The sequence below is a fragment of the Cervus elaphus genome, chromosome 2 (assembly GCF_910594005.1).
Source record: "Cervus elaphus chromosome 2, mCerEla1.1, whole genome shotgun sequence".
Classification (NCBI taxonomy): Eukaryota; Metazoa; Chordata; class Mammalia; order Artiodactyla; family Cervidae; genus Cervus; species Cervus elaphus.
In genome coordinates, this window is record NC_057816.1 from 67,302 (window position 1) to 94,256 (window position 26,955).

At 40.6% G+C, this 26,955-nt stretch overlaps 1 protein-coding gene across 2 annotated transcripts in view; it reads right to left on the reverse strand.

Annotated features, from left to right (window-relative positions):
- The window catches only part of SIRT3 (sirtuin 3), a 33,346-nt gene that overhangs the window by 2,712 nt on the left and 3,679 nt on the right, over positions 1 to 26,955 (reverse strand). For both annotated transcript variants that reach the window (XM_043922002.1, XM_043922008.1), the window contains exons 2-5: positions 20,257 to 20,445; positions 19,935 to 20,167; positions 17,184 to 17,284; positions 677 to 838 (exon numbers count right to left, since the gene is read on the reverse strand). In XM_043922002.1, the coding sequence (XP_043777937.1) occupies positions 677 to 838; positions 17,184 to 17,284; positions 19,935 to 20,167; positions 20,257 to 20,445 (685 nt within the window). The remainder of the gene's footprint in view (positions 1 to 676; positions 839 to 17,183; positions 17,285 to 19,934; positions 20,168 to 20,256; positions 20,446 to 26,955) is intronic.

A 26,955-nucleotide genomic window follows, 5' to 3' on the forward strand; every position in this document is an offset into this window, starting at 1 on the left:
AGGTCTTTCTGGCCCGTCTGCCCCTGTGGTGCCTGAATCCAGTCAGGCATAGTGCCTTCAGGGTCTCATCAAAGCATTTAGAAGCTTCCCGAACGTCAGGTCTAGATGCATCTCCCAAGCACCTCAAACACGTGTGCAGAACTGAATTCAGCAACCCCAATCCAGACTCCTAAGCAAAGGCCCTGACCTCCCAAGGAGAGAGAGACACCTCCCTCTTCAGTCCTCGAAGAGACGCCAGGCTCTTAAGTCCAGCCCTCCTCCCCTCTGCCATCTCTCACGGTCCCCAAGTCTGACTATGCTCAGCCTCCTGGATGTGTGCTCAATTCATCCTGTTCCCAGATCTCTCTGATCTCAAGGATGACCAGATACACCCCTGGTTTCACTGCTTCTACAGAAAATCGGTCTCTGTGATAAATGCGACCTTGGAAGCCTGCTCCTGCCCGACATCTCCTTCGCCCTCACATGTCGTGCCCACCCACACTCTAGACACCTTCCTTCCCCCCGTCCTCCCACGCAGACTGCTGCTGTCTCGGCCTGGAATGCCGCTGCTTCCTCACATGTTGAGTCCACTCATAGTCTAGAGGCAGGGGGGGTTCCCACCAGCCCTCACTTCCTCCGCCTTGTCTCACTGGTCGCCTCCCCACACATCTGTGAACCACTAGGCCTGCTGACACACCTCCAGGGAGGTCCCAAGGATGAGCAGCAGGTCTGCCATGGGGAAGTCAGCCAGATGTAGCAGGAACCTCTCGGGCAGCGGCTCCCCAAAGAACACGATGTCAGGCTTCGTGACGCCAGAGCAGACCGGGCAGCGGGGAACCCTGTCCACCATCACGTCGGCCTGGGGTGACACAGGGAGAAAGTGCTCCAAGGAAGCCATACGGCACACTTGAAAAGGCAAAACCAACTTCTTACTGAGAAAGTGTCAAACATTCCCAACAGCGGAGACAGTAGTACAGTGAAGCCCCTGTGTATAAGGAACCCAGCTTCAGCAGCTACTAACACTCTGCCAGCTTTATTTCGTATAGCCCGCAGAATCTGGGGAGATGGCAATATTTTTTTTTGAGGTTGCAGTATTTGAAAGGAGATCTTGGACACTACATGACATCTGACATACTGAACACTGTGCTCTGCACCAGGAGTGCTTCTCAGAGACTCAGGGGGTGAGGAAGCCCAGCTGACCCTCAAGCAACACAGGGGTCAGGCGCAGCAATCCTTTGCACAATTGAAAATCTGCACAAAATTCAGGCTAAGCCCTCTGTACACATGGTTCCTCCATATCTGTGGTTCTGCATCTGTGATTCAACCAGCTGTGGATCATATAGTCCCAGAATTCACAGTTATTTTCTTAAAAATCCATGTTATGAGTGGACCCACACAGTTCAAACCCATGTTCAAAGTCAACTGTACTAATTAGATAATCCTCAGCAGTACTCTGTAGGCATCTGGCTTACAATAGGTGTTACTGAATGAAAATGACAGTATAACTTTGTCCCTGATTTTAGCTGAAGCGATCCTGACGTGACCTTAGCCCTGAAGACATTCAGGTCAGCTTGAACTCACTGGCTGGAGTTATGACTCACAACACTACCCAGAGACCCCCTACTTGCAGGCCAAGGTGAAGCAGATGTGAGTCATCGTATCCTGCCACACTTGTTCATGCTTGGGCTGGACATCAGAAGAGGAAACTAAGGGAAAAAACACTTGCCTTCTAAGGTAAATCTTTACAGCTAATGCAAATTTGTTTTTGCAGGCTGAACCCAGTAAGGAGCAGCAGAAACAACAGACAAAAGAAATGGACTATTCAAAGACTTTAGATATTAGCAGATCCAGATAAAAACTGTATTATGCTTCAATTTTTTAAAGGACAGGTTTGAAATACTTGTTGGAGATAAAAAGCTATACAAAGTATTGCAGTGGATTTGGAAAGGAACCAGATAGGACTTGAATAAAAAGTAGAGTACTGAAAATTAAAGCTCAGTGGAGGGGCTTTATCCTCTGTGGAAGAACAGTGTGTCGACAAACTGGAAAGTAGATCAGGAGGAAGACTCAGAATGCAGCACCCAGGGGAACAAGACAGGATGCAGAGAAGAGTGGCCAAGGGTTCTGGGCAGAGCGTGAGCCAATATCAGAGGTGTTTAACCCAAGGTCCAAAGAAGAATTACAAGGTCCACATGGGTGGGGCAGTCACTGTCCAGAGGAATTACCATGACTGAAGGTTTGGGGTTTTCTTTAGCAAAAATGAAAAAGATATCAAACTACAGATTCAGAAAGCTCTACAAAAGTCCATAGGGTCACAAAGAGTCAGACACAACTGAGGGACTGAACCACAACAATATGGAGACAAAGCACAGTAAAGTGCAAAACTCTAAAGACAAAGAGAAGTTTTTAAACTATCAGAAAATGGCAAAAAAAAAAAAAAAAGTGATTCTAAAGTTTATATAGAAAGCAAAAGACTCAGACTAGCCAATATGATATGGAAAAAGATGATCACTGAAAGAAAAATATGGTAAATCAGACTTCATTAAAACAAAAAACTTCTCCTCTGTGAAAGACAATGTCAAGAGGATGAGAGAAGTCACAGACTAGGAGAGAATACTTGCAAAAGACAAATCTGATAATACAAAGAATTCTTAAAGCTCAGCAATAAGAAAATAGGCAACTCAATTTAAAATTGGGCCCAAGACCTCACCAAAGAAGATACAGATGGCAAATGAGTATAAGAAACAAGTTCCACATTATATGTCACTAGGAAACTGCAAATTAAAACAATGAGATATCACTACCCACCTACAAGAATGGCCAAAATCAACACCAAGTGTTGTTGATGCAGAGCAACAGGAACTCACATTCACTGTGACTAGAAATGCAAAATGGGGCAGCTACTTTGGAAGACACAAACTGATCAGCATCACATTCCTTGGTATTTACCCAAAGGAGTTGAAAACATATCCACATAAAAACCTGCATATGGATGTTTGTAACAACTTTACTCATAATTACCAAAACCTGGAAGCAACCAAGGTGTCCTTTAGTAGGTGAATGGATAAACAAACTGTGTTACATCCAAACAATGGAATGTTACTCCGCCTCAAAAAAAAAAAAAAAAAAAAAAGCTATCAGGCCATGAAAAGACATGGAGGAACCTTAAATACATAATACTAAGTGAAAGAAGTCAATGAGAAAGGCTGCATACTATATTATTCCAACTCTATGATGCTCTGGAAAAGGCAAAATTCTGATTGCCAACCTAAATGAAATACTGACACAAGGACAGAGGAATGGATAAAGAAGATGTGGTACGTGCACACAGATGGAATATAACTCAGCCATTAAAAAACAAAGTAATGATATTTGCAGCAACACAGATGCACCTAGAGATATCACACTAAGTCAGACACAGACAAATATCATACAGTATCACTCATATATGGAATCTAATTTTTTATAAGATACAAATGAACTTACTTACAAAACAAAAAAAGATTCACAGATTTGAAAAACAAATTTATGGTTACCAAAGGGGAACTGTGGTAGGGAGGAATAAATCAGGAATTTAACATATACACACTACTAAATATAAAACATAAAACAGATAACCAACAAGGACCTACTATATAGCACAGGGAACTCAACTCAATAATCTGTAATAACCGATATGGGAAAAGAATCTGAAAAAGGATGTATGTGTATAACTGAATCACTCTGCTGTACACTTGAAACTAATGCAACACTGTAAATCAACTATTGTTGTTTGTTGTTCAGTCACTAAGTTGTGTCCAACTCTTTGCAACCCCATGGACTACAGCACACCAGGCTTCCCTGTCCCTCGCTGTCTCCTGGAGTTTGCACAAACTCATGTTCATTGAGTTGGTGATGCCATCCAACCATCTCATCCTGGCACCCCCTTGTCCTCCTGCCCCCAATCTTTCCCAGCATCAGGGTCTTTTCCAATGAGTTGGCTCTTCATGCATCAGGTGGCCAAAGCAGTTGCAAGCGTCAGCATCGGTACTTCCAATGACTATTTAGGGTTGATTTCCTTTAGGATTGACTGGTTTGACTATACTTCAATAAAATAATAATAATAAAGATCTGTGGTTGCTAAGGGTTTGGGGTCAGGGAGGGAATTAAGGTTGACTGATTACTGGATACAGGGTTTTCCTGTGGGGTGATGAAAATACTCTGGAATTAGATAGAGGTGGTGGTTGCACAATACAGTAAAAATACTAAATACCAATAAAGTGTACACTTTAAAATGGTTAATTTTATGTTATGTGAATTCACCTCAATTTAACAAATACAGGATTCTGTGCCATGTTATTATTTCAATTTCACCTTTATTTAAGATTTTCCACTCTACCTTACTCTACTTAAAAAAAAAAAAGCCATTCTAAGATTAAAAAGATATGGTGTATATATGTATATATATATATATATATATAATATATATATATATATACATGATAGTATATTACTCAGCCATTAAAAAGAATTAAATAATGCCATTTGCAGCAACATGGATGGACCTAGAGATTATAATACTAAGCAAAGTCAGACAGAGAAAAACAAATACCATATGATATCACTTGTATGTGGAATCTAAAATACGACACAGGGATGCCAGAAGTTACTTCCAAAACACGTGCTCACAGGAGCCCAAGGCTGCAGGCCTGGCGATCACACTTGGATGAACCACTGTCTAGAGGAGAGGAGACACGGTGTTTGCCTGCCTTTAGCCCAGGCCACTGTGTGAGGTCCTCCAGCATCCGTGTGGGAACTCTCCCCAGACTGTGTGTTACAAGTCCCTGGGCTTTGGCCTGCCAGTCCTCCTCCATCCAGGCCATCTCTGAGATGGCACTGAAGACCAAGCCCTGAGCCTCTGGAGTGGGAGCACTGACTCCAAGACCCTAGACTAACAGAGAACTAACCCTAGGGAGTTTCAAAGAGTGAGAACTCACACAAAGGAAACCACTTGAATATAAGACTTGGCATCACCCAACCACCAGTAGCAAGCACCCTATGCAGGACGCCTCATCTAAACAACAAACAAAACAAAAATACAAACCAAATCATCAGCAGACAGGATTACCACCTCACTCAGCCTTGCCCATCAGAGGAAAAACAAAAAAAAAAACAAAAAGAAAAAAACTCAGCACATATCTCACCCTATACGAAGCTTATACAAACCACTGGACCAACCTTAGGAGGGCAGAAACCAAAAGGAAGAAAGAATTCAACATTGAAGCCTGAGAAAAAGAGACTTCAAACACGATAAGTTAAAAGAAAATAATGAAAAGTCAGAGAAATACTACACAGATGAAGGAACAAATTAGAAACACAGAAGTCCAAATAAATGAAGAGGAAATAGGCAAACTACCTGAAAAAGAATTCAGAATAATTATAGCAAAGATGATCAAAAACCTTGAAAACAAAATGGAGAAAATGCAAGAATCAATTAACAAAGACCTAGAAGAATTAGAGAATAAACATACAGGAACAAACAACACAATTACTGAAATTAAACATACTCTGGAAGGAATCAATAGCAGAATATCTGAGGCAGAAGAATGAATCAGTGAGCTGGAAGATAAAATGGTGGAAATAACTTCTGAAGAGCAGAATAAACTAAAAAGAATAAAAAGAACTGAGGATAGTCTTAGAGACCTCTGGGACAATATCAAATGCACCAACATTCAAATTATAGGGGTCCCAGAAGAAGAAGAGAAAAAGAAAGGATATGAGAAAATTTTTGAAGAGGTTATAGTTGAGAACTTCCCCAACATGGAAAAGGAAATAATCAATGAAGTCCAAGAGGCACAAAGAGTCCCATACAGGATAAACAAAAGGAGAAACACACCAAGACACATACTAATCAAACTCACAAAGACTAAACACAAAGAAAGAATATTAAAAGCAGCAAGGGAGAAGCAACAAGTAACATACAAGGGAAACCCCATACATTTAAGAGCTGATCTTTCAGCAGAAACTCTGCAGGCCAGAAGGGAATGGCAGGATATATTTAAAGTACTGAAAGGGAAAAATCAACAACCAAGATTACGGTACCCGGCGAGGCTCTCATTCAAAATTGATGGAGAAATAAAAAGCTTTTCAGACAAGCAAAAGTTAAGTGAATTCAGTACCACCAAACCAGCTTTACAACAAATGTTAAAAGGATTTATATAGTCAAGAAATATAAGAGAAGAAAAAAGATCTACAAAATCAACCCCAAACAATTAAGAAAATGGCAATAGGAACATATATATAAATGAAAATGGATTAAATGCTCCAACCAAAAGACACAGACTGGCTGAATGGGTACAAAAACATGACCCATACATATGCTGTCTACAAGAAACCCACTTCAGACCTAAAGACACATACAGACTGAAAGTGAGAGGATGGAAAAATATATTCCATGCAAATGAGAAGCAAAAGAAAGCTGGAGTAGCAATCCTCCTATTAGACAAAACAGGCCATAAAATAATATTACAAGAGATAAGGAAAGACACTACATAATGATCAAGGGATCAATCCAAGAGGGAGACATAACAATTGTAAATATCTATGCACCCAACATAGGAGCACCTCAATACGTAAGACAAACACTAACAGACATAAAAGCAGAAACTGACAGTAACAGAATAATAGTAGGAGACTTTAACACCCCACTCACACCAGTGGACAGATCATCACAACAGAAAATTAATAAGGAAACACAGGTCTTAAAGGATACATTAGATGAGATGGATCTCATTGATATCTTCAAAACACTCCATCCAAATGCAGAAGAATATACCTTCTTCTCAAATGCACATGGAACATTCCCCAGGACAGACCATATCTTGGGTCACAAATCAAACCTCAGTAAATTTAAGAAAATTGAAATCATATCAAGCATCTTCTCCGACCACAATGCTATGAGACTAGATATCAATTACAAGAAAAAAACTGTAAGAAACACAAACACATGGAGATTAAACAACACGTCTCTAAATAACCAACAGGTTACTGAAGAAATCAAAATGGAAATAAAAAAATTTCTGGAAACAAATGACAATGAAAACACGACAACTCAAAACCTATGGGATGCAACAAAAGCAGTTCTAAGAGGAAAGTTTATAGCAATACAATCCTACCTCTAAGAAACAAGAAAAACATTGAATAGACAACCTAACTTTACACCGAAAACAACGGGAAAAAGAAGAACAACAAAAAAAATTAGTACAAGGAAATAAATCATATAAATGAAAAAGAAATGAAAGAAAAAATAGTAAAGATTAATAAAACTAAAAGCTGGCTCTTTGAGAAGATAAACAAAATTGACAAACCGTTAGCCAGACTCAGTATGCCAGAAGATTTGGAAAATTCAGCAGTGGCCACAGGACTGGAAAAGATAAGTTTTCATTCCAATCCCAAAGAAATGCTTTGCCAAAGAATGCTCAAATTATCATACAATTGCGCTCATTTCACATGCCAGCAAAGTAATGCTCAAAATCCTTCAAGTTAGGCTGCAATAACATGTGAACCGAGAAATTCCAGATGTATAAGCTGGATTTAGAAAAGGCAAAGGAACCAGAGATCAAACTGCCAACATCTGTTGGATCACAGAGAAATCAAGGTAATTCCAGAAAAACATCTACTTCTGTTTAATTGACCACACTAAAGCCTTTGACTGTGTGGATCACAACAAACTGTGGAAAATTCTTAAAGAGATGAGGATATCAGACCACCTTACTTGCCTCCTGAGGAACCTGTATGCATGTCAAGAAGCAACAGTTTGAACCATACATGGAACAATGGACTGGTTCAAAATTGGGAAAGGAGTACATCAAGGCTGTGTATTGTGAAAAAGCTGGCTTAAACTCAACATTCAGAAAACTAAGATCATAGCATCTAGTCCCATTACTTCAGGGCAAATAGATGGGGAACAAAATGGAACAGTGACAAACTTTATTTTCTTGAGCTCAAACATCACTGTGGATGGTGACTGCAGCCATGAAATTAAAAGACACTTGCTCCTTGGAAGAAAAGCTATGAAAAACCTAAACAGCATATTAAAAAGCAGAGACATCACTTTGCCAACAGAAGTCCATATAGTCAAAGCTATGGTTTTTCCAGTAGTCATGTACAGATGTGAGAGTTGGACCATATAAAGAAGGCTGAGTTCTGAGGAACAGATGCTTTCAAACTGTGCTGCTAGAGAAGACTCTTGAGCGTCCCTTGGACAGCAAGGAGATAAACCAGTCAATCCTAAAGGAACTCAACCCTGAATACTCATTGGAAGGACTGATGCTAAGCTGAAACTCTAATACTTTGGCCACCTGATTTGAAGAACTGATTCACTGGAAAAGACCCTGAGGCTGGGAAAGATTGATGGCAGGAGAAGGGGCAACAGAGGATGAGATGGTTGGATGGCATCACCGACTCAAGGGACACGAGTTTGAGCAAACTCTGGGAGATAGTGAAGGACAGGGAATCCTGGCATGCTGCAGTCCACCGTTTCACAGAGTCAGACACGACATAGCAAATGAACAAGAGCAATGCTCTATAGTTACCTAAAAACAGTAAGCAGAGCTATAGTTACTGACACAAGATATCTATGAAATTTTGCTCAGGGACAAAGCAATGTGAATATTAGTTATCCCATTAATGAAAAAAACTAATTGTGTGTGGTGTAGGTGTCAGGGAATGTTTGACGGGAGGATTCCTACATGCTATCTCTCAGGAGTCCTTTGTCCCTCTTCAAGCGGAACAGCACGCTGCTCCCAGGGACTGAGGTCATTGTGTGAGGCAAGCATCAGTCTCCTTTAGTAAACATTCTCCTTAGGACAAAACAGCTTAATCTCCTTCCCCTTTCTTGAGATATGGATTGTCTCCTGACCTTGTGGTAACAGTTGCTGTACATTTGGTTTTCTGATCTCTATCATTCCCGAAAGAAGTTTCTTGTACTGCAGCCTATATATACTCATAGAAAAATCATTAAAGCACCTTTGCTCCATCAGAGCTTAGGTCCCCGGGTCTTTTTGTCTCTCTCTCTCTCTCTTTCTCTCTCTCTCTCTCTTTCACTTTCTTATCGTCGACTCCGCACCACAAGGTTCCGGTCCATTAAAGGACCCCAACAAATGGCGCCCGAACAGGGACACTGGTATACGTGGCATATCGGGCGGAGTGACTCAGGGACCTATTGAGGTCGGTAAGTACTAAGGCAAGGGTTAAACGGCTGGCCAGCCCCATTATTTTTCTACTTTACTTCACCATTTGTTTAAATTTCAGGGACTTCTGGCTTCACGGCAATGAATAGAGGCTTGCCTTTAAACAGTAGTTGAACATAATCCTTAGTTTCCTGATAAATGCAGTTTTGATTTAGAAATTTGGCTCCAGGTCAAAGAAAATGTTAAATGAGCAGCCAAACAAGGAAAAAATATTCCAATTGATCTCTAGCCCCTATGGGCTCTTATTAAAGCTGTAATTCTGCCATTTCAAGGTACATTCTAGCCCTTCCAATATTCAGCGACAGAACACTTATTACATAAATATAAATTAAATGATTAAACTTTACAAAAGGCCCAATTAAAACAATACAAAATATCTCAAAATTTTCTTATTAGCCCTGCCCCGGCTGCTCCAAATGCTTCTTCTCTGCCAACAGTCGCAACTCCAAGTCTCTCATTTGTTGGAACCTAATGAAAAGTTATGCTAATTTTTAAACTAGATTAGAAGCTGCTATTTCCCATGCTGTAATCGGAGAAGAAACCAAAAAACAGCTAGAGAAATTACTTGCTTATGAGAATGCAAATCAGAAATGTCAAAGAGCTATAGCTGCAATTTGTGAGACCAAAATTATTACTGATTATTTGAAAGCTTGTTGCAATCTAGGATCAGAAACTCAAAAGATGCAAATGCTGGTTGAGGCAATGGCTGCTACCTTTAGAAAAGGAAATGAAGGATGCTTTAATTGTGGAGATGAAAATCATTTAAAAAGGGACTGCCCTAAGAAGGCTAATAAAATACCAAAAAATTTGCCCTCGCTGCCATAGAAGAATGCACTGGGCCAAAAGTTGTAAATTTAAATTTGATATTGATGGAAAACCTATTCCAGGGAACTCCAAACAGGAGCAAATTCTATCTTTTCCCTCAAACCCTCAACATCCAGCAGTACTGCCGTCGATATACCAGCCCTAAATGATTTTTTCCTTTACCCTCAAGCAGTCCCTACTAGAGTGCCTACCAGACTTTTTGGACCCCTGCCCCCACAAACTTTTGGTCTTTTGCTTGGCCGATCTAGTCTGACTTCTAAAGGAATTGCTGTTCACCCTGGAATAATTGATTCGGATTATAAAGGAGAGATTCAAATTCTGATGTCATCTCAGATTCTATGGCAATTCAAAAAGGGGGACAAAATTGCTCAATTACTTCTTTTACCTTACATTTCTATTAATTCCTCTAATAATGTACGGACAGATGGGTTTGAAAGTACAGATCAAAAACAATCTTTGTGGACATCATTAGTATCTGAGTATGCCCGACCAAATATAAATATCAAAATTAATGGTAAAAGATTTTCTGGTCTCCTTGACACTGGATCTGATATCACTATTATTTCCAAACATTTATGGCCCAAATCCTGGCCTGTACAAAAGGTCTCTTGCCAAATTGCAAGAATTTCTCAAACTAAAGTACAAGAAGTTTATCAAAGTGTTCAAATATACTCATGTGAGGGACCAGAAGGCTAACCTTCAACATTAAAACCTTATGTGATAAATGTACCCTTTAATCTAATAGGAAGGAACTTACTTATACAATGGCAAACTCAGATATACATTCCACATTTTTCCTAGGGGCCACTGCTCATTTAACAAACAAAACAATTATTAAAATAACTTAAAAAAAATTATGAGCCTATTTAGACAAAGCAATGGCCCCTTACGAAAGAAGAATTACAAGCTACTAAAAACCTTATAAACACACAATTAAAATTGAAACATATTGAAAAATCTTGCTCTTTTTGGAACTCTATTTTTGTTATAAAAAGGAAACATAACAAATGGTGTCTCTTAACAGAGTTTAGAAAAGTTAATTCTTTTATGAAACCTATGGGTACATTGCAACCAGAGATCCCATCACCTATTACTATTCCTCAAAATTGGCACATTATTATTACTGATTCACAAGATTGCCTTTTAAATATACCTTTACACCCTTTAGACCGGCAGAGATTCACTTTCTCTCTCCCTTATCCTAATCCTATTGGGCCTCATAAAAGATCTCAATAGACTATGTTACCTCAAGGTATGCTTAAAAGTCCTGCTACTGCTGCTGCTGAGTCACTTCGGTCGTGTCCTACTCCATGCGACCCCATGGATGTCAGCCCGCCAGGCTCCCCCGTCCCTAGGATTCTCCAGACAAGAGTACTGAAATAGGGTGCCATTGCCGTCTCCATAACAGTCCTAGTATTTGTCAGAATTTTGTAGCAAAGGCTTTACTTCCTATGTGAAAACAATTCCCTCATGCATATATCATTAATAATATACTACAGCTACAAAAAGGAGAAATGATATTTTTGACACTGAATGGCCATGATGTTCTTTAGACTCCGGAGAAACCTGATGAAAATAAAATCTTTTTTGAAATTGCAAAACCGGTTCTTCTTGCACGTGCAGTTAAGAAAAGGTTAACTTGTTAAAATATTTTTTTTTTTGAGCTCCAGTTCTGCCTGGGAAACAAAAATAGGCCTAAGAAAAAACCTTAAGTTAACTCTTCTCATGTCCTTGGGATACACAGCCCACTCTATCTAGGACTCCAGCCATTAACAAATTGGTGGAGCTCAAAATAAATAAAACAAAAGGATATTTTAAATTTCAAACAGAGAACTATGCCTATGTATCTAAAATTATCTATGTCTCAATGTATGTCTTTGTTTTTGGATAGTGTGGAATTAATGAGCTCTATTTGGATTCAGCTTTACATGAACTAAAGGGTGTTCAATGTTGGGTATGATGTTTATTTAAATGTTAATGTGATTTAAATATAACTATTTGTTAATCTAGTTTGGACATGTCTTGAGTCATCAACATTATATAATACTTTTATTATGCCTTGGTTTAAGGTAAACTAAGTTTGTCAACAAAAAGGTAACTCTTTATATATATATATATATATATATATATATACAAATATATAGATGAGATAAAAACTTTTAGATAAGCTCTTAGAAATAATTGTATTTTTGATAGAATGATCTATTATCTATAATCTGGAGCCGTCTCTTGGGATTGGAGTAACTTAGGTTTCTAGAGTTGTGCTGAACTAAGTAGTAGAAGTTTGTTGAATGGCTGGGTCATTTCCAAATGAAGTAGGATTTTGAAGCGTTAATTGCTGAACACTGGCTTACTCTTAAAAGGGGTTTTTCTTGCAGAAGAGCTGAAGAGATTTTGAGCTGTTAATGAATATATATTTATATATGAATGGATATATATATAATATAATATGATTTGAGAAATATGTTCAACGGTCTATAAAATGCTAACATACAAGACATTTCATGGTTGCTATAGAAAAGTAAAATATATGCTTTTAATAGAAAGATATAAGAAATGGCAAATAAAATGATGAATACAAAAATATTTTTCTAATTGTTGAAACATTATAACATTATAAACATTATAAAATAAAGTGGTATTTACATAAGCTTTACTAGACTAGTTTTTCATTGTCGTTCTAGCTACAGCAAATGTTCTTTTTCCAAATTAAACCAAATTAAAAACAAGAGAAAAATTCTGAGAAAACAATATTTAACAAAATTAACTTTGGTCAACAGATACATTCAGACTACAAATATATTAAAAAATACAGCTGAAATGCTTGGGTGGATCACAATGAAAACCACAAAGTATGGTATGTTTATTTGAAATAAACATTACATTTGTTTATTATGCTATCATACTTTGTTTTGGCCTTTTAACTTTTAAAGATATTTAGTGCTAAAATTTTAAAAAGGCTTATAACAAATGAAGGAAAATTTTATGGCAAACTGATGTAACTCATTGTCCTGAACTTTCTTCCTCTTCCTTCTTACATGTCTCGATCAATACAAATTCTTCTTTTCTAGGGGCAACACCTCTCTAAGGTAAGACTACACAACATGTTATAACCCACCTATCAACTTACTTCACGATAATGAGAACACCTAATTCTATAAAAACAGACAATGACTCTGCCTATATTTCTAAGCAGTTCAAACAATTTTTACATTCATTCTCTATTAAACAGATTGCAGACATTCCTTATAGTCCACAAACACAAGACATGATTGGACAAACACATTACACACTGTAGCTGCAAATAAAAAATTAAATAAGAGAAAATACACAGGAACACTTTTGTCTTCCTTGTCCAGAGCAAACTTTACTAGATTCTGGTGTAGTGTAGTCTTTAAGCCTATAACTATTGTTGGTGTGACTTTATTTCTGTTCCCAATCTGTAAGATTCTTAAAGCAGGGCAAAAACGGCATTAAAAAAAAAAAAAAAAAAGACACCATTTCCCGAATGGATTATTTATTCCTAAGAATATCAGAAATGTGGAATGTTTGCCTTCTTTTCAGGTCTGTCTTGGAAGTGTAATCATCCTCTTTAACACACTAAACAGTGAGATTCAACATTTGCTAAGCTGCATTTCTTTTTCAAGGACAAGGTCAAATATATTTGGATGTGAGCAACATTTCATTTGTCAAGCTGTTCTGCATCACCTTTTCAATAATTTCACTTAGGAAAAAATATTTGAATGGTTACTCCTAATCCTTTGCCCCAAATAACACAAACCACAGCCAAATACCAGTCCCAAACAGATTTCTGAATGATTTTTTTTTTCTCTTTTAGACTGAAATATTTCCTAAGAATGTTTTCATCATTATCGCTTTCCTCTCTTTTTATAACTATTGTTAATATAGCCTTATTTGTTTTAAAGTTTTTAAACTTACCACAAAGAGATGTTTTGACAAAAGCAAAAAACAAACAAACAAAAAAAGAAGTTTTTAAACATTATAGGACACCTCCTTTCCTTTGCCCATTTGATATCAAGACGGGTTAACTAATCAACAGAAATCTAAGAAACTAATCTTACAGGGAAAGGATATGCTTCTATTTCTCCAGATAGATCCAAAGAGCTCACATGACTTCCTCTTCAGAAGATTCAACCTAAGGGGGCCCCCAGCATTCAGACTAGAGATGAAACAGCAAAAAACCCAGGAAGAAAGAATTCCAATATAAGCCATGGCGACATTAAAAATTTCCAAAAAACGCCGCACTCGACGTCATCGACCTTATGATCGCCCTACTTGGGGACAGATAAAAACCCTTACTAATTAAACTGAAAACCTGATTTATCAACAGGGAATGCCTCAGAATCCTAAAAATATTTTTCTTCGCTATGCTTGCTTTGCTTGCTTTTGCTTCCCCCGCTCAGGCTGACCTGATTGATCACACTTACTGGGCTTATATACCTAACCCCCCTTTTTTATTGTAGGTTGTAAAATGGACAGATATAGAACCAATCACATCCACTAATGAGTCAACACATATGCCCCCTCCTTGGAACTGGAGGGGCCCTCTCATCCTGAAGAAAAAGAAAAACTAATTAATATCGTTCTAGGTTATGAAGTCCTTCCTTTATGTATGGGCCCCAGAATTATGTATAAACGTTAGTCGACAAACTTGGGCTTTCGTCCTGCCTCCAGAAAAGGATTTTCGGACACTACTTGGATTATTTACTGCCCTTTCTTTGTCAGTAAACCATGTTTATACTACTGAAACTTTAGGGAAAGAATTAGGGAAAGAACAAAGAACAGCATGCCAAGGGTTTACTAATAAGAACTTTAAATATATTCCTGATCATTGGGACAAATGTCAGGCCAAACCAGGAAAATTAATGTTTATAGCTAATCATACAATTGTCAATTGGGGAACCCATAGTATGTGGTTATTGAACTGCTCAGATGATATTAACAATACTACGTATGATTATATTACTCAAGTAACATGGAAGGTTACTAATACTACAATGGAACATTACCATGACAGAGGACTTCTTGGCTAGCTTGATGATGGAATGGCCCCCACCTCGTCCTCGAATCATCTTTGATAAACAGATTGGGCCTAAACAATGGGACATCTGGAAACTTGCTGTAAACACCGAAGAACTTAGGACTTGGACCAGACATTCCACAGGGACCAATCATAGCTATAACAATTATTTCTTTCGCTATAATCAATCATATTTTATACAAGCCTGTGTTCCATTTCCTTTTGTTACAGCTATAGGAAACTTACAATTCAATAAGACTATACGTTCTGTAACTTGCATAAATTGCAGATTATGTACTTGTCTTAACTCCTCTATTTCCTTAAGATATGATTCTCTTTTAATTCTTCGATCTCGACGTAGTCTATGGTTACCAATAAATCTCCAACGGCCCTGGGAAGAAGGTCCCATGGCTGGACTTGCTTCCTGGTTGCTTACTAAATTGCTCTAGCGATGTAAACGATTCATTGGATGGCTGATTTTTGGCATTATAAGATTAATAACTATTTGCACCATTGCTGTCATCACTAGCGTTACTTTACAAACCTCAATTCAAACACATAATTTTATCCAAAATTGGACTAAAGATGCCCATACTATATGGCCCACTCAGACTCAGATAGATGAGGAAATTCAAGAAGAAATACAGGAACTGAAAACAGCCATCAAATGGGTTGGAGATCAATTAACAGATGTACAAAAACAGGTGATGCTAAAATGTGACTAGAATTCTACTCAATTTTGTGTTACTCCTGTTCATTTTAATAATAGTGCCTACAACTGGGAACAAATCAAGTATCATTTACAAAACATACATGATAATGCCTCTCTGAATGTACAGTTATTACAAAAAGAAATATTTGAAACCTTTTCTAATAATCTGCCCTCTTCCACTGATATGGAAACTTTAGCTAAACAATTAGCTGATCAATTCTCTGGGCTAGACCCACGTGGATGGTTTCAAAGTCTTACTCATAGCACTGGATCTGGAACCATAATTTTGGTGATTGTCTTAACAATTATATTTGTTGTCTACCGTTGCCTTCATGCAAAGATTGTCAAAACTAAACAAACTCTGATGGTCAGAACTCTTCTTACAAATATTATAAATAAATAAGGGGGAATTGTCAGGGAATGTTTGACGGGAGGATTCCTACATGCTATCTCTCAGGAGTCCTTTGTCCCTCTTCATGCGGAACAGCACGCTGCTCCCAGGGACTGACGTCATTGTGTGAGGCAAGCATCAGTCTCCTTTAGTAAACATTCTCCTTAGGACAAAACAGCTTAATCTCCTTCCCCTTTCTTGAGATATGGATTGTCTCCTGACCTTGTGGTAACAGTTGCTGTACATTTGGTTTTCTGATCTCTATCATTCCCGAAAGAAGTTTCTTGTACTGCAGCCTATATATACTCATAGAAAAATCATTAAAGCACCTTTGCTCCATCAGAGCTTAGGTCCCCGGGTCTTTTTGTCTCTCTCTCTCTCTCTTTCTCTCTCTCTCTTTCTCTCTTTCACTTTCTTATCGTCGACTCCGCACCACAAGGTTCCGGTCCATTAAAGGACCCCAACAGTAGGTACATAGAAATGTGCATGTATGTTTATATATACATACACATATCAAATGGGCTATAGGAACTGGCAGAAGGCAGATTCATTTTTCCCTACATATTTTGTATTTCCTTAATTTTTTTTAATCTGCAAATATCCTATGGCCCAATAAGTTTATATTTATAGATACTGGGAGTTAGGACTTGCACATTTAAAAAAACTGAAGTACAGCTGATTTACAATATTGTGTTAGTTTCATGCGTATAGCAAAGTGATTCGGCTATACATATATATGTGTATATATTCTTTTTTTATTCTTTTCCCTTATAGGTTATTAAAGATACTGAATATAGTTCCCTGTGCTGTACAGTAGATCCTTGTTGTCTGTACTGCCTTAATTTTGACAAGCAAATATTAATTTTTTATTTTAAAATTAAAGAAAATCATTTTCATAGTATTACTGTTCTGTTGTCCTTCCAACACAATGCTTATACAATACCACTTCTTCGGATTACTCCCAGTGAGAAGTGCAGAGGAAAAGAACTCTCTGTGACAACTTACCCAGAAGTCCTCCCCTGGATAGGGTCTTCGGCAGATGGTGCAGGTGGCAGAGGCAAGGGATCCATGAGCTTCAACAAGCTTTGAGGCAGGGATGCCAGATGCTGAAATTCAAACCGAAGCTAAGTGCTGCTGCCTCTGGGGTGGGCACACAAGCCCCTCAGTGTTACTTCTGGGCATGGCAGGCCCCCAGGAGGAGCCGCAGCCCTCCATGGAAGCCTTGCCTCTATAACCCACAGACAAAACCCCACTGATCAGAATAAGTTCAGTGATGAGGCTCTGACAAGGAGCCAAATCACAGTTACAACAAAGCCTGTGTAATAGCACATGGAAAAAATTATCAGCATAGCTCATAACTGTGTGTGTGTGTGTTGCTCAGTTGTGTCTGGCACTTTTTGCAACCCTATGGACTACAGGCCACCAGGCGCCTCTGTCCATTGGATTTCCCAGGCAAGAATACTGGAGTGGGTTGCTATTCCCTTCTCCAGCAGACTGTCCCGACTCCAGGATCAAACCCAGTCTCCTGCATGGCAGGCAGATTCTTCACCATCTGAGCCACCAGGGAAACCCATGAAAAGATACTCAGCATTGCTCATTACTAAAAAAATGCAAACCAAAACTACAATAAGATACCACCTCACACCAGTCAGAATGGCTATCATCAAAAAATCTACAAACAATAAATGCGGGAGAGGGTGTGAGGGAAAGGGAACCCTCTTACACAGTTGGTGGAAATGTACATTGATACAGCCACTATGGAAAACAATATGGAGATTCCTTAAAAAAAAAACACTATGACTAAAACTACCATATGACCCAACAGTTCCACTACTGGGCATAAACTCTGAGAAAACTATAACTGAAAAAGACACAAGTACCTCAATGTTCACTGCACCACTATTTACAAATAGCTAGGACATGGAAGCAACCCAGATGTCCATTGACAGATGAATGGATAAAGCAGTTGTGGTACATATATACAGTGGAATATTAGCTATAAAAAAGGAGTGCATTTGAGTCAGTGCTAATGAGGTGGATGAACCTAGAGCCTATTATACAGAGTGAACTAAATCAGAAAAACAAATATCATATATTAATTCATGTATATGGAATCCAGAAAGATGGTACTGATGAACCTATTTGCAGGGCAGCAGTGGAGATGCAGACATAAACAACAGGGTTATGGACACAGGGTGAGGAGGAGGAGAGGATGGGACGAATGGAGAGAGGAGCAGGGACACATATACACTACTAACGTGAAATAGGTAGCCAGCGAGAATTCTCTGTGACAACCTACAGGGGTAGGAGGTGGGAGGGAGGTTCAAGAGGAAGGAGACACATATATACCTACAGCTGACAGAGAATGAGATGGCTGGATGGCATCACCGACTCGATGGGCATGAGTTTGAGTAAACTCCGGGAGTTGGTGATGGACAGGGAGGCCTCGTGTGCTGCGATTCATGGGGTCGCAAAGAGTCAGACACGACTGAGCGACTGAACTGAACTGATTCATGTTAATGTATGGAAATTTTTTTAATTAAAGAATAGCAAAAGAAAAAAAAAAAAACAAAGCCTGTGAAAACACACAGTAGAAAAAACATTTGACATTAGTCTAGATCAAAGTATACCCAATACCAAGAAAAACATTTTCTATGCTACAGACACCAAGAGTAAGAAAATACTGCTAATATAAATACATTTCCAAAAACCTGTGGAAAAACAAACAAAAGGTTACTTATCATGTAAGTTCTGTTACCACCGTGAGCTTTGGAAGGCCACAGGTATGAAGACCCGGTCCTTGCTGCCCTGTTCCCCGCCCCCCCCCCCCCCCCCCCCCCCCCCGCCCGGTCCTCACTGTACACATGTAAACGCCACAGCCACACCCCCCACTCCCCACACGGCTGCTCTGCCGTACTCCCAGGAAAGAGACCGTCCCTATGGGGCATTCACTACTGCCTATGGGGCTCCAACTTGTAGAGTCCTTCTAGCAAGTAAACATTTTCCTGGAGTTGAGACAGCTTTTTTCAATTCACAAGACATCTGTAGCCTGGCTGAGCTGCTGCTGGCTTGCTGAGAGCTGCCTGTCAGCACCTGCAGAAGAGAAAAGGCCCAGCAACTGCTTCTCCAGAGTGCACGGGCAGAGGTCAGCAGGACCCACGAGTCACTGCACATGGCCACCATCTAGGTACAGTCAAGAAATCACCACACTGAATTTGATATTAAGGAACTGTTAGTGATTTCTTTCTGTGATAATGATATCACAGTTGTGTTTTAGAAGTCTTTACCTTCTAAAGATATCCATTGCTGGATTTATAGATTAAATTTATGATGAGAGGGATCTGCTTCAAAATACTCAGGGGTGAGAGAAGGTGGGGGTAGGACACAGGTTAAACAGGACTGGCCATGATGAGATAATGAGGACATGAGGGTTCATCACATTCCTCTCACTATGTGCTCAAAAAATTCCATAATGAAAACTTGAAAAAAGAAAACCATCAGATCAGCAAAACCAGAAGCTCCCAATGTCAACTTTAGGTCTATCCCAAACTCACAACCTAGAAAATGGGTCCACCAATGAGGTCCTAACAGTGATATTTAAAACAGAAAGAGGACATTTTCGCTGGAGATGATGGCAAAACTTCTCGGATCAAAATCAGCCACAAGGATGGGGAATCAGCACTAGGCCTCAGCACTAACAGGCACCTGAGCCTTCCATGCATGAGTGGAAAGGTGTGAAACAGGACTAAGGCTCACCTCTCTCAAGCCCGTCGATGTTCTGTGTGTACAGCCGCAGAAGCAGCCCCTTCTCATGTAGCAATCGGAGGAAGTAGTGAGTGGCATTAGGCCTATAGTTCCCAGGGTACAGCTTCTTGGCAAAAGTGAAAAATGGCTTGGGGTCATGAAAGAAAAATGAGAGCTCAAAAATGGCCTCAGGGTAGGGGAGCTTGTACTGCTGGAGGATGCTGTAGTAGCCGACCCCTGGAGACCTGCAGAGAGAAGCAAGAGGCTCTGAGCCCTTCAAGAGACAGCAGGGAGTGGAGGGAGCTGTGGGAGGTGCTCTGGGAGTGCAAGGCACCTGAAGTCTGGGATGCCGCTGGGTGTGCTGATGCCAGCCCCCACCATGACCACCACCCTCTGGCAGGCTCTGGTCTTAATCAGCTCAGCGATGTCCTGCAGGAGAAACTTCTTCTCACTGTGGCCTCCACCTCCAGTGTCACTTGAGCCACCAGCGGAACAAGATATGGGCCATCCTCCACCTGTAATCCTGATAGAAAAGGAGAGCAGCCAGGTAACCGATGATAATCGAGCTGATGCCGGCAAGAAAGCGATGTCTGCCTTCCACCAATCCCACCACTAAAAATGACTACACTTCCTTCCCGCCCCACAAACGACTATTTTTCTTATCATGGGATAAAACAGAAACTCTGAAATCAAGATGTATTTGGGAGCAAAAATTTCAGGTTAATGGGAACTGTGCAATTCAGGAAAGTATCATTTCACAATTCCTGTTATCAAAAGCTAGTGAAGGCTCAAGCTAGAGGCAAGAGCATCTGGGGACGCTCTCTGCAGAGCCATACACCCTAACATAGAAAGCATGTGACAAATACTCAGTGACATTTAAAGCAAATTAAACATCTCAGACTTTATGCCAAATATTCACTTCAGTTTAGTCACTTAGTTGCATCCGACTTTTTGCAACCCCATTGACTGCAGCACACCAGGCCTCCCTGTCCATCACCAACTCCTGGAGCTTGCTCAAACTCATGTTCATTGAGTCGGTGATGCCATTCAACCATCTCATCCTCCTCTTCCCCTCCCGCCTTCAATCTTTCCCAGCATCAGGGTCTTTTCAAATGAGTCAGTTCTTCGCATCAGGTGGCCAAAGTATTGGAGTTTCAGCTTCACCATCAGTCCATCCAATGAATATTCAGGACTGATTTCCTTTAGGATTGAGCTGGCTGGATCTCTGTGCAGTCCAAGGGACTCTCAAGAGTCTTCTCCAACACCACAGTTCAAAAGCATCAATTCTTTGGCACTCAGCTTTCTTTATAGTTCAACTCTCACATCCAAACATGACTATGGGAAAAACCATAGCTTTGACTAGACAGACCTTTGTCAGCAAAGTAACATCTCTGCTTTTTAATATGCTATCTAGGTTGGTCATAGCTTTTCTTCCAAGGAACATATGTCTTTTAATTTCATGGCTGAGGTCACCATCTGACGTGATTTTGGAGACCCAAAAATGATAAAGTCTCTGTTTCCATTGTGTCCCCATCTATTTCCGATGAGGTGATGGGACCAGATGCCATGATCTTAGTTTTCTGAATCTTGAGCTTTAAGTCAACTTTTTCACTCTCACCTTTCACTTTCATCAAGAGGCTCTTTATTTCTTCTTCCCTTTCTGCCATAAAGGTGGTATCATCTGCATATCTGAGGTTATTAATATTTCTCCTGGCAATCTTGATTCCAGCTTGTGCTTCATCCAGCCCTGGCAATTCACATGATGTACTCTGCACATAAGTTAAATAAGCAGGTGACAATATACAGCCTTGTTGTACTCCTTTCCCAATTTGGAACCAGTCTGTTGTTCCATGTCCAGTTCTAACTGTTGCTTTTTGACCTGCATACAGATTTCTCAGGAGGCAGGTAAGGTGGTCTGGTACTTCCATCTCTTTCAGAATTTTTACAAGTTTGTTGTGATCCACATAGTCAAAGGCTTTGGCATAGTCAATAAAGTAGAAGTAAATGTTTTTCTGGAATTCTCTTGCTTTTTCAATGATGATCAAACCAATTTGATCTCTGGTTCCTCTGCCTTTTCTAAATCCAGCTTGAACATCTGGAAGTTCACATTTCATGTACTGTTGAAGCCTGGCTTGGAGAATTTTGAGCATTCCTTTGCTAGCGTGTGAGATGAGTGCATTTGTGCAGTAGTTTGAGCATTCTTTGGCATTGCCTTTCTTTGGGATTGGAATGAAAACTGACCTTTTCCAGTCCTGTGGCCACTGCTGAGTTTGCCAAATTTGCTGGCATATTGAGTGCAGCACTTTCACAGCATCATCTTTGAGGATTTGAAATAGTTCAACTGGAATTCCATCGCCTACCACTAGCTTTGTTAGTAGTGATGCTTCCTAAGGCCCACTTGACTTCACATTCTGGGATGTCTGGGTCTAGGTGAGTGATCACACCATCGTGGTTATCTGGGTCATGAAGATCTTTTTTGTATAGTTCTTCTGTGTATTCTTGCCACCTCTTCTTAATATTTTCTGTTTGTTAGGTCCACACCATTTCTGTCCTTTATTGTACCCATCTTTACCAAATATTAACAGGATGTTAATTAAGTAGGTTCAAGAGACCATTCCAAAAAGAAACACTCATATCCTGACACCGAGGGATTCAAACTGCTGCAGAGACTCCATCTTCTATGTTCGCAGCCATTCAGGAGGCTGCTCATTTTATATAGCAGCCAAACATATGATACAACCCAGGCAAGGCAGGAGCCAACTGGAGCTGGGGGTCACCCTGCAAAACTCCAGGAGTCTCAGGTCATCTGCAGAAGCCAGGAGCTGAGACATTCACAATACTAACTGTTTGGAGTAAGAGATGGTCTTCCACAAGAAGAAAAGAGTAAGACACACAATAAAGATGCCACAAGCTTCAGAGAGGCATCAGGACTCAGTAAGAGGCTCCACAACCAGGAAGCACCAGAAAGAAGACAAAGATGACACAAACTGCACAACAGGAGCAGCACCTGAATACGTCCACCTGAAGCAAGTCTGCAGCCACAGGGCACATAGGCAGAGCCCAGTGTGGGCCTGAAGGCCTCTGGACTTCCTGATCTGCTCTCAGGGGCTCATCTGGCATCTACGTGAGCTACATAACTTCATCACCTGCTGGTAGCATGTTGGCAATCTGTCCAGAGTTCAAGACAGCCAGCCCCACTGCACAGAGCATCTGCCTCTCACCCCAAGGCTGGGAGCCACCACGCCCATCTTCCAGAAGGCCCCGATGACCCACAGCTAGGACTTCGGCCCTAGGTATAGACCCCTCCACCCTGACAGGAAGAAATTAAACAAACTGAAATGAAAACCCACCCCAAATGATTGATAAATCTAAAGTGAATACAGACACAAAAAGAGGAAACAGAATATTTATTTCACTAATTTCTGATACAGGTAAGAAATAAGCACCCTAAAAGCACATCTTCAGATACAGGTAAGGACAATCCAGAGCTTATCTTTCAGAAGTGTGGTCCTAGCTCACTTTGTTTGCCCACTGTCTCTGGTTTTCCTTTTGCTCCTGCACAATCTGCACACTCACCTGCTTACACCATGCTGCTGAGGTTCTCCCTGATGCCCTCGGACCCCATAGCACCAGAGCATCTTAGCACAGCATAACACACCCCACCCCAGTGACAGTTTCAGGCCCATTACTCCCTCTCATAGACCTCTCCTTTCCTGGTTCCTGTACTCACTCTAAACCCAGCTCCTTTACCCGAAAAGACCTTTTTACCCCTCAGCATGTCTAGAGTCTCCCAGAGTCAAGGCCACCTCCTTCATGAAGCCACTGCCCAACCCAGTAAGAAGTCACCTTCACACTCCTCTGAAGGGTGACAGTCCTGGCTCCCATTCTTCACTTCAGGGGCCTGTCACCCCTTCCCTCCTAACACTGCACAGCTGCCTCTCACAGTCCACACTGAGGTCAATGACAGTGCAACTCAGGAGCTCACTGGCCACTCAGTCCACTTGTGATGCCTCTCCTGACAAACCATCATCTTGGTTTTCCAAAGAACAGGCCTCAGAAAACTATGTAATGAGAAAGAGGAACTGGCAAGGGAAGGTAGGGCTGAGGGCACCAAAAGGGGAGTCAGAGCCATAGTCACCATTGTCTCATTAAGTCACTCAACCATCCTGAGCCTTGGCTGCCAAAGCCAAAAGCAAGGGAGCCAGAGATGATTCCAACAGTCTTTTGAAAAAACCCACAGCTGTAAACCACCCAGCAGAAAGTACAGGACATACAGCAGGGAGACAATGCTTTCCACTCCTCCCCATGCTCTCCCAGAGATGCCTACAGATTCCGAATAAAGTTCTCCTCCACCCAAGTCTTCCATAAAAGCACCAGACAAGGCAGCTCTCCTGAGTGCACATCAATGAAATCACCAAAGGGGCTTTTCCAGTGAAAACCATACAGTTAGGAAGGAAAAAGATGGCTCTGGCTACAAACACAGCTATTAAATGTCCACTTCACATAGCATCAAGGACATCTGTTCACCTAAGGTCCTCAACCAAACATTTCTGTGCTCCTTCTAAATGCAAATTATGAGAAATACAAAAGGAATGAGAGGGAGTTGTGATATTGTGATTTAGAATTATATATATATTCAGTTCAGTTCAGTCGCTCAGTCGTGTCTGACTCTTTACAACCCCATGGACTGCAGCACACCAGGCTTCCCTGTTCATCACCAACTCCCAGGGCTTGCTTAAACTCATGTCCATCGGTCAGTGACGCCATCCAACCATCTCATCCTCTGTCTACCCCTTCTACTCCTGCCTTCAATATTTCCCAGCATCAGTCTTTTTCAGTGAGTCAGTTCTTCACATCAGGTGGCCAAAGTACTAGAGTTTCAGCTTCAGCATCAGTCCTTCCAATGAGTATTCAGGACTGACTTCCTTCAGGATTGACTCTTTGGATCTCCTTGCAGTTCAAGGGACACTCAAGAATCTTCTCCAAAACAGTTCAAAAGCATCAATTCTTTGGCGCTCAGCTTTCTTTATAGTCCAACTCTCACATCCATATATGACTACTGGAAAAACCATAGCTTTGACTATATCTAACAATATATTACAGGAGCTACCCCACATCCAAGGAGCGGTGGCTGCGTGGGTGCAGGAGGGCCAAGAAGAGCTACTGCATGTTCAAGGTCAGGAGGGGCGGCCGTGAGAAGATGCCCCTCCCGCAAGGTAAGCAGCAGTGGCTGCACTTTGCTGGAGCAGCCATAAAGAGATACCCCACATCCAAGGTAAGAGAAGCCCAAGTAAGATGGTAGGTGTTGCGAGAGGGCATCAAAGGGCAGACACACTGAAACCATAATCACAGAAAACTAGCCAATCTGATCACACGGACCACAGCCTTGTCTAACTCAATGAAACTAAGCCATGCCGTGTGGGGCCACTCAAGACGGTCGGGTCATGGTGGAGACGTCTGACAGAAAGTGGTCCACTGGAGAAGGGAATGGCAAACCACTTCAGTATTCTTGCCTTGAGAACCCCATGAACAGTATGAAAAGGCAAAATGATACGATACTGAAAGAGGAACTCCCCAGGCCAGTAGGTGCCCAATATGCTACTGGAGATCATTGGAGAAATAACTCCAGAAAGAATGAAGGGATGGAGCCAAAGCAAAAACAATACCCAGTTGTGGATGTGACTGGTGATAGAAGCAAGATCTGATGCTGTGAAGAGCAATATTGCATAGGAACCTGGAATGTTAGGGCCATGAATCAAGGCAAATTGGAAGCAGTCAAACAGGAGATGGCAAGAGTGAATGTCAACATTCTAGGAATTAGCAAACTAAAATGGGCTGGAATGGGTGAATTTAACTCAGATGACCATTATATCTACTACTGTGGGCAGGAATCCCTTAGAAGAAATGGAGTAGTCATTATGGTCAACAAGAGAGTCCAAAATGCAGTACTTGGATGAAATCTTAAAAATGACAGAATGATCTCTGTTCATTTCCAAGGCAAACCATTCAATATCATGGTAATCCAAGTCTACGCCCCAACCAGTAATGATGAAGAAGCTGAAGTTGAATGGTGCTATGATGAACTACAAGATCTTCTAGAACTAACACCCAAAAAAGATGTCCTTCTCATTATAGGGTACTGGAATGCAAAAGTAGGAAGTCAAGAAACACCTGGAGTAACAGGCAAATTTGGCCTTGGAGTCCAGAATAAAGCAGGGCAAAGGCTAAGAGAGTTCTGCCAAGAGAATACACTGGTCATAGCAAACACCCTCTTCCAACAACACAAGAGAAGACTCTACACATGGACATCACCAGATGGTCAACACCAAAATCAGATTGATTATATTCTTTGCAGCCAAAAATGGAGAAGCTCTATACAGTTAGCAAAAACAAGACTGGGAGCTGACTGTGGCTCAGATCATGAACTCCTTATGGCCAAATTCAGACTTAAATTGAAGAAAGTAGGGAAAACCACTGGACCATTCAGGTATGACCTAAATCAAATCCCTTATGACTATACAGTGGAAGTGAGAAATATATTTAAGGGACTAGATCTGATAGAGTGCCTGATGAACTATGGACGGAGGTTCGTGACATTGTACAAGAGACAGGGTTCAAGACCATCCCCATGGAAAAGAAATGTAAAAAGGCAAAATGGTTGTCTGAGGAGGCCTTACAAATAGCTGTGAAAAGAGAAGCGAAAAGGAAAGATATTCCCATTTGAATGCAGAGTTCCAAAGAATAGCAAGGAGAGATAAGAAAGCCTTCCTCTGCGATCAATGCAAAGAAATAGACGAAAACAACAGAAAGGGAAAGACTAGAGATCTCTTCAAGAAAATTAGAGATACCAAGGGAACATTTCAGGCAAAGATGGGTTCGACAAATGACAGAAATGGCATGGACCTAACAGAAGCAGAAGATATTAAGAAGAAATGGCAAGAATACACAGAAGAACTGTACAAAAAAGATCTTCACAACCCAGATAATCACGATGGTATGATCACTCACCTAGAGCTAGACATCCCAGAATGTG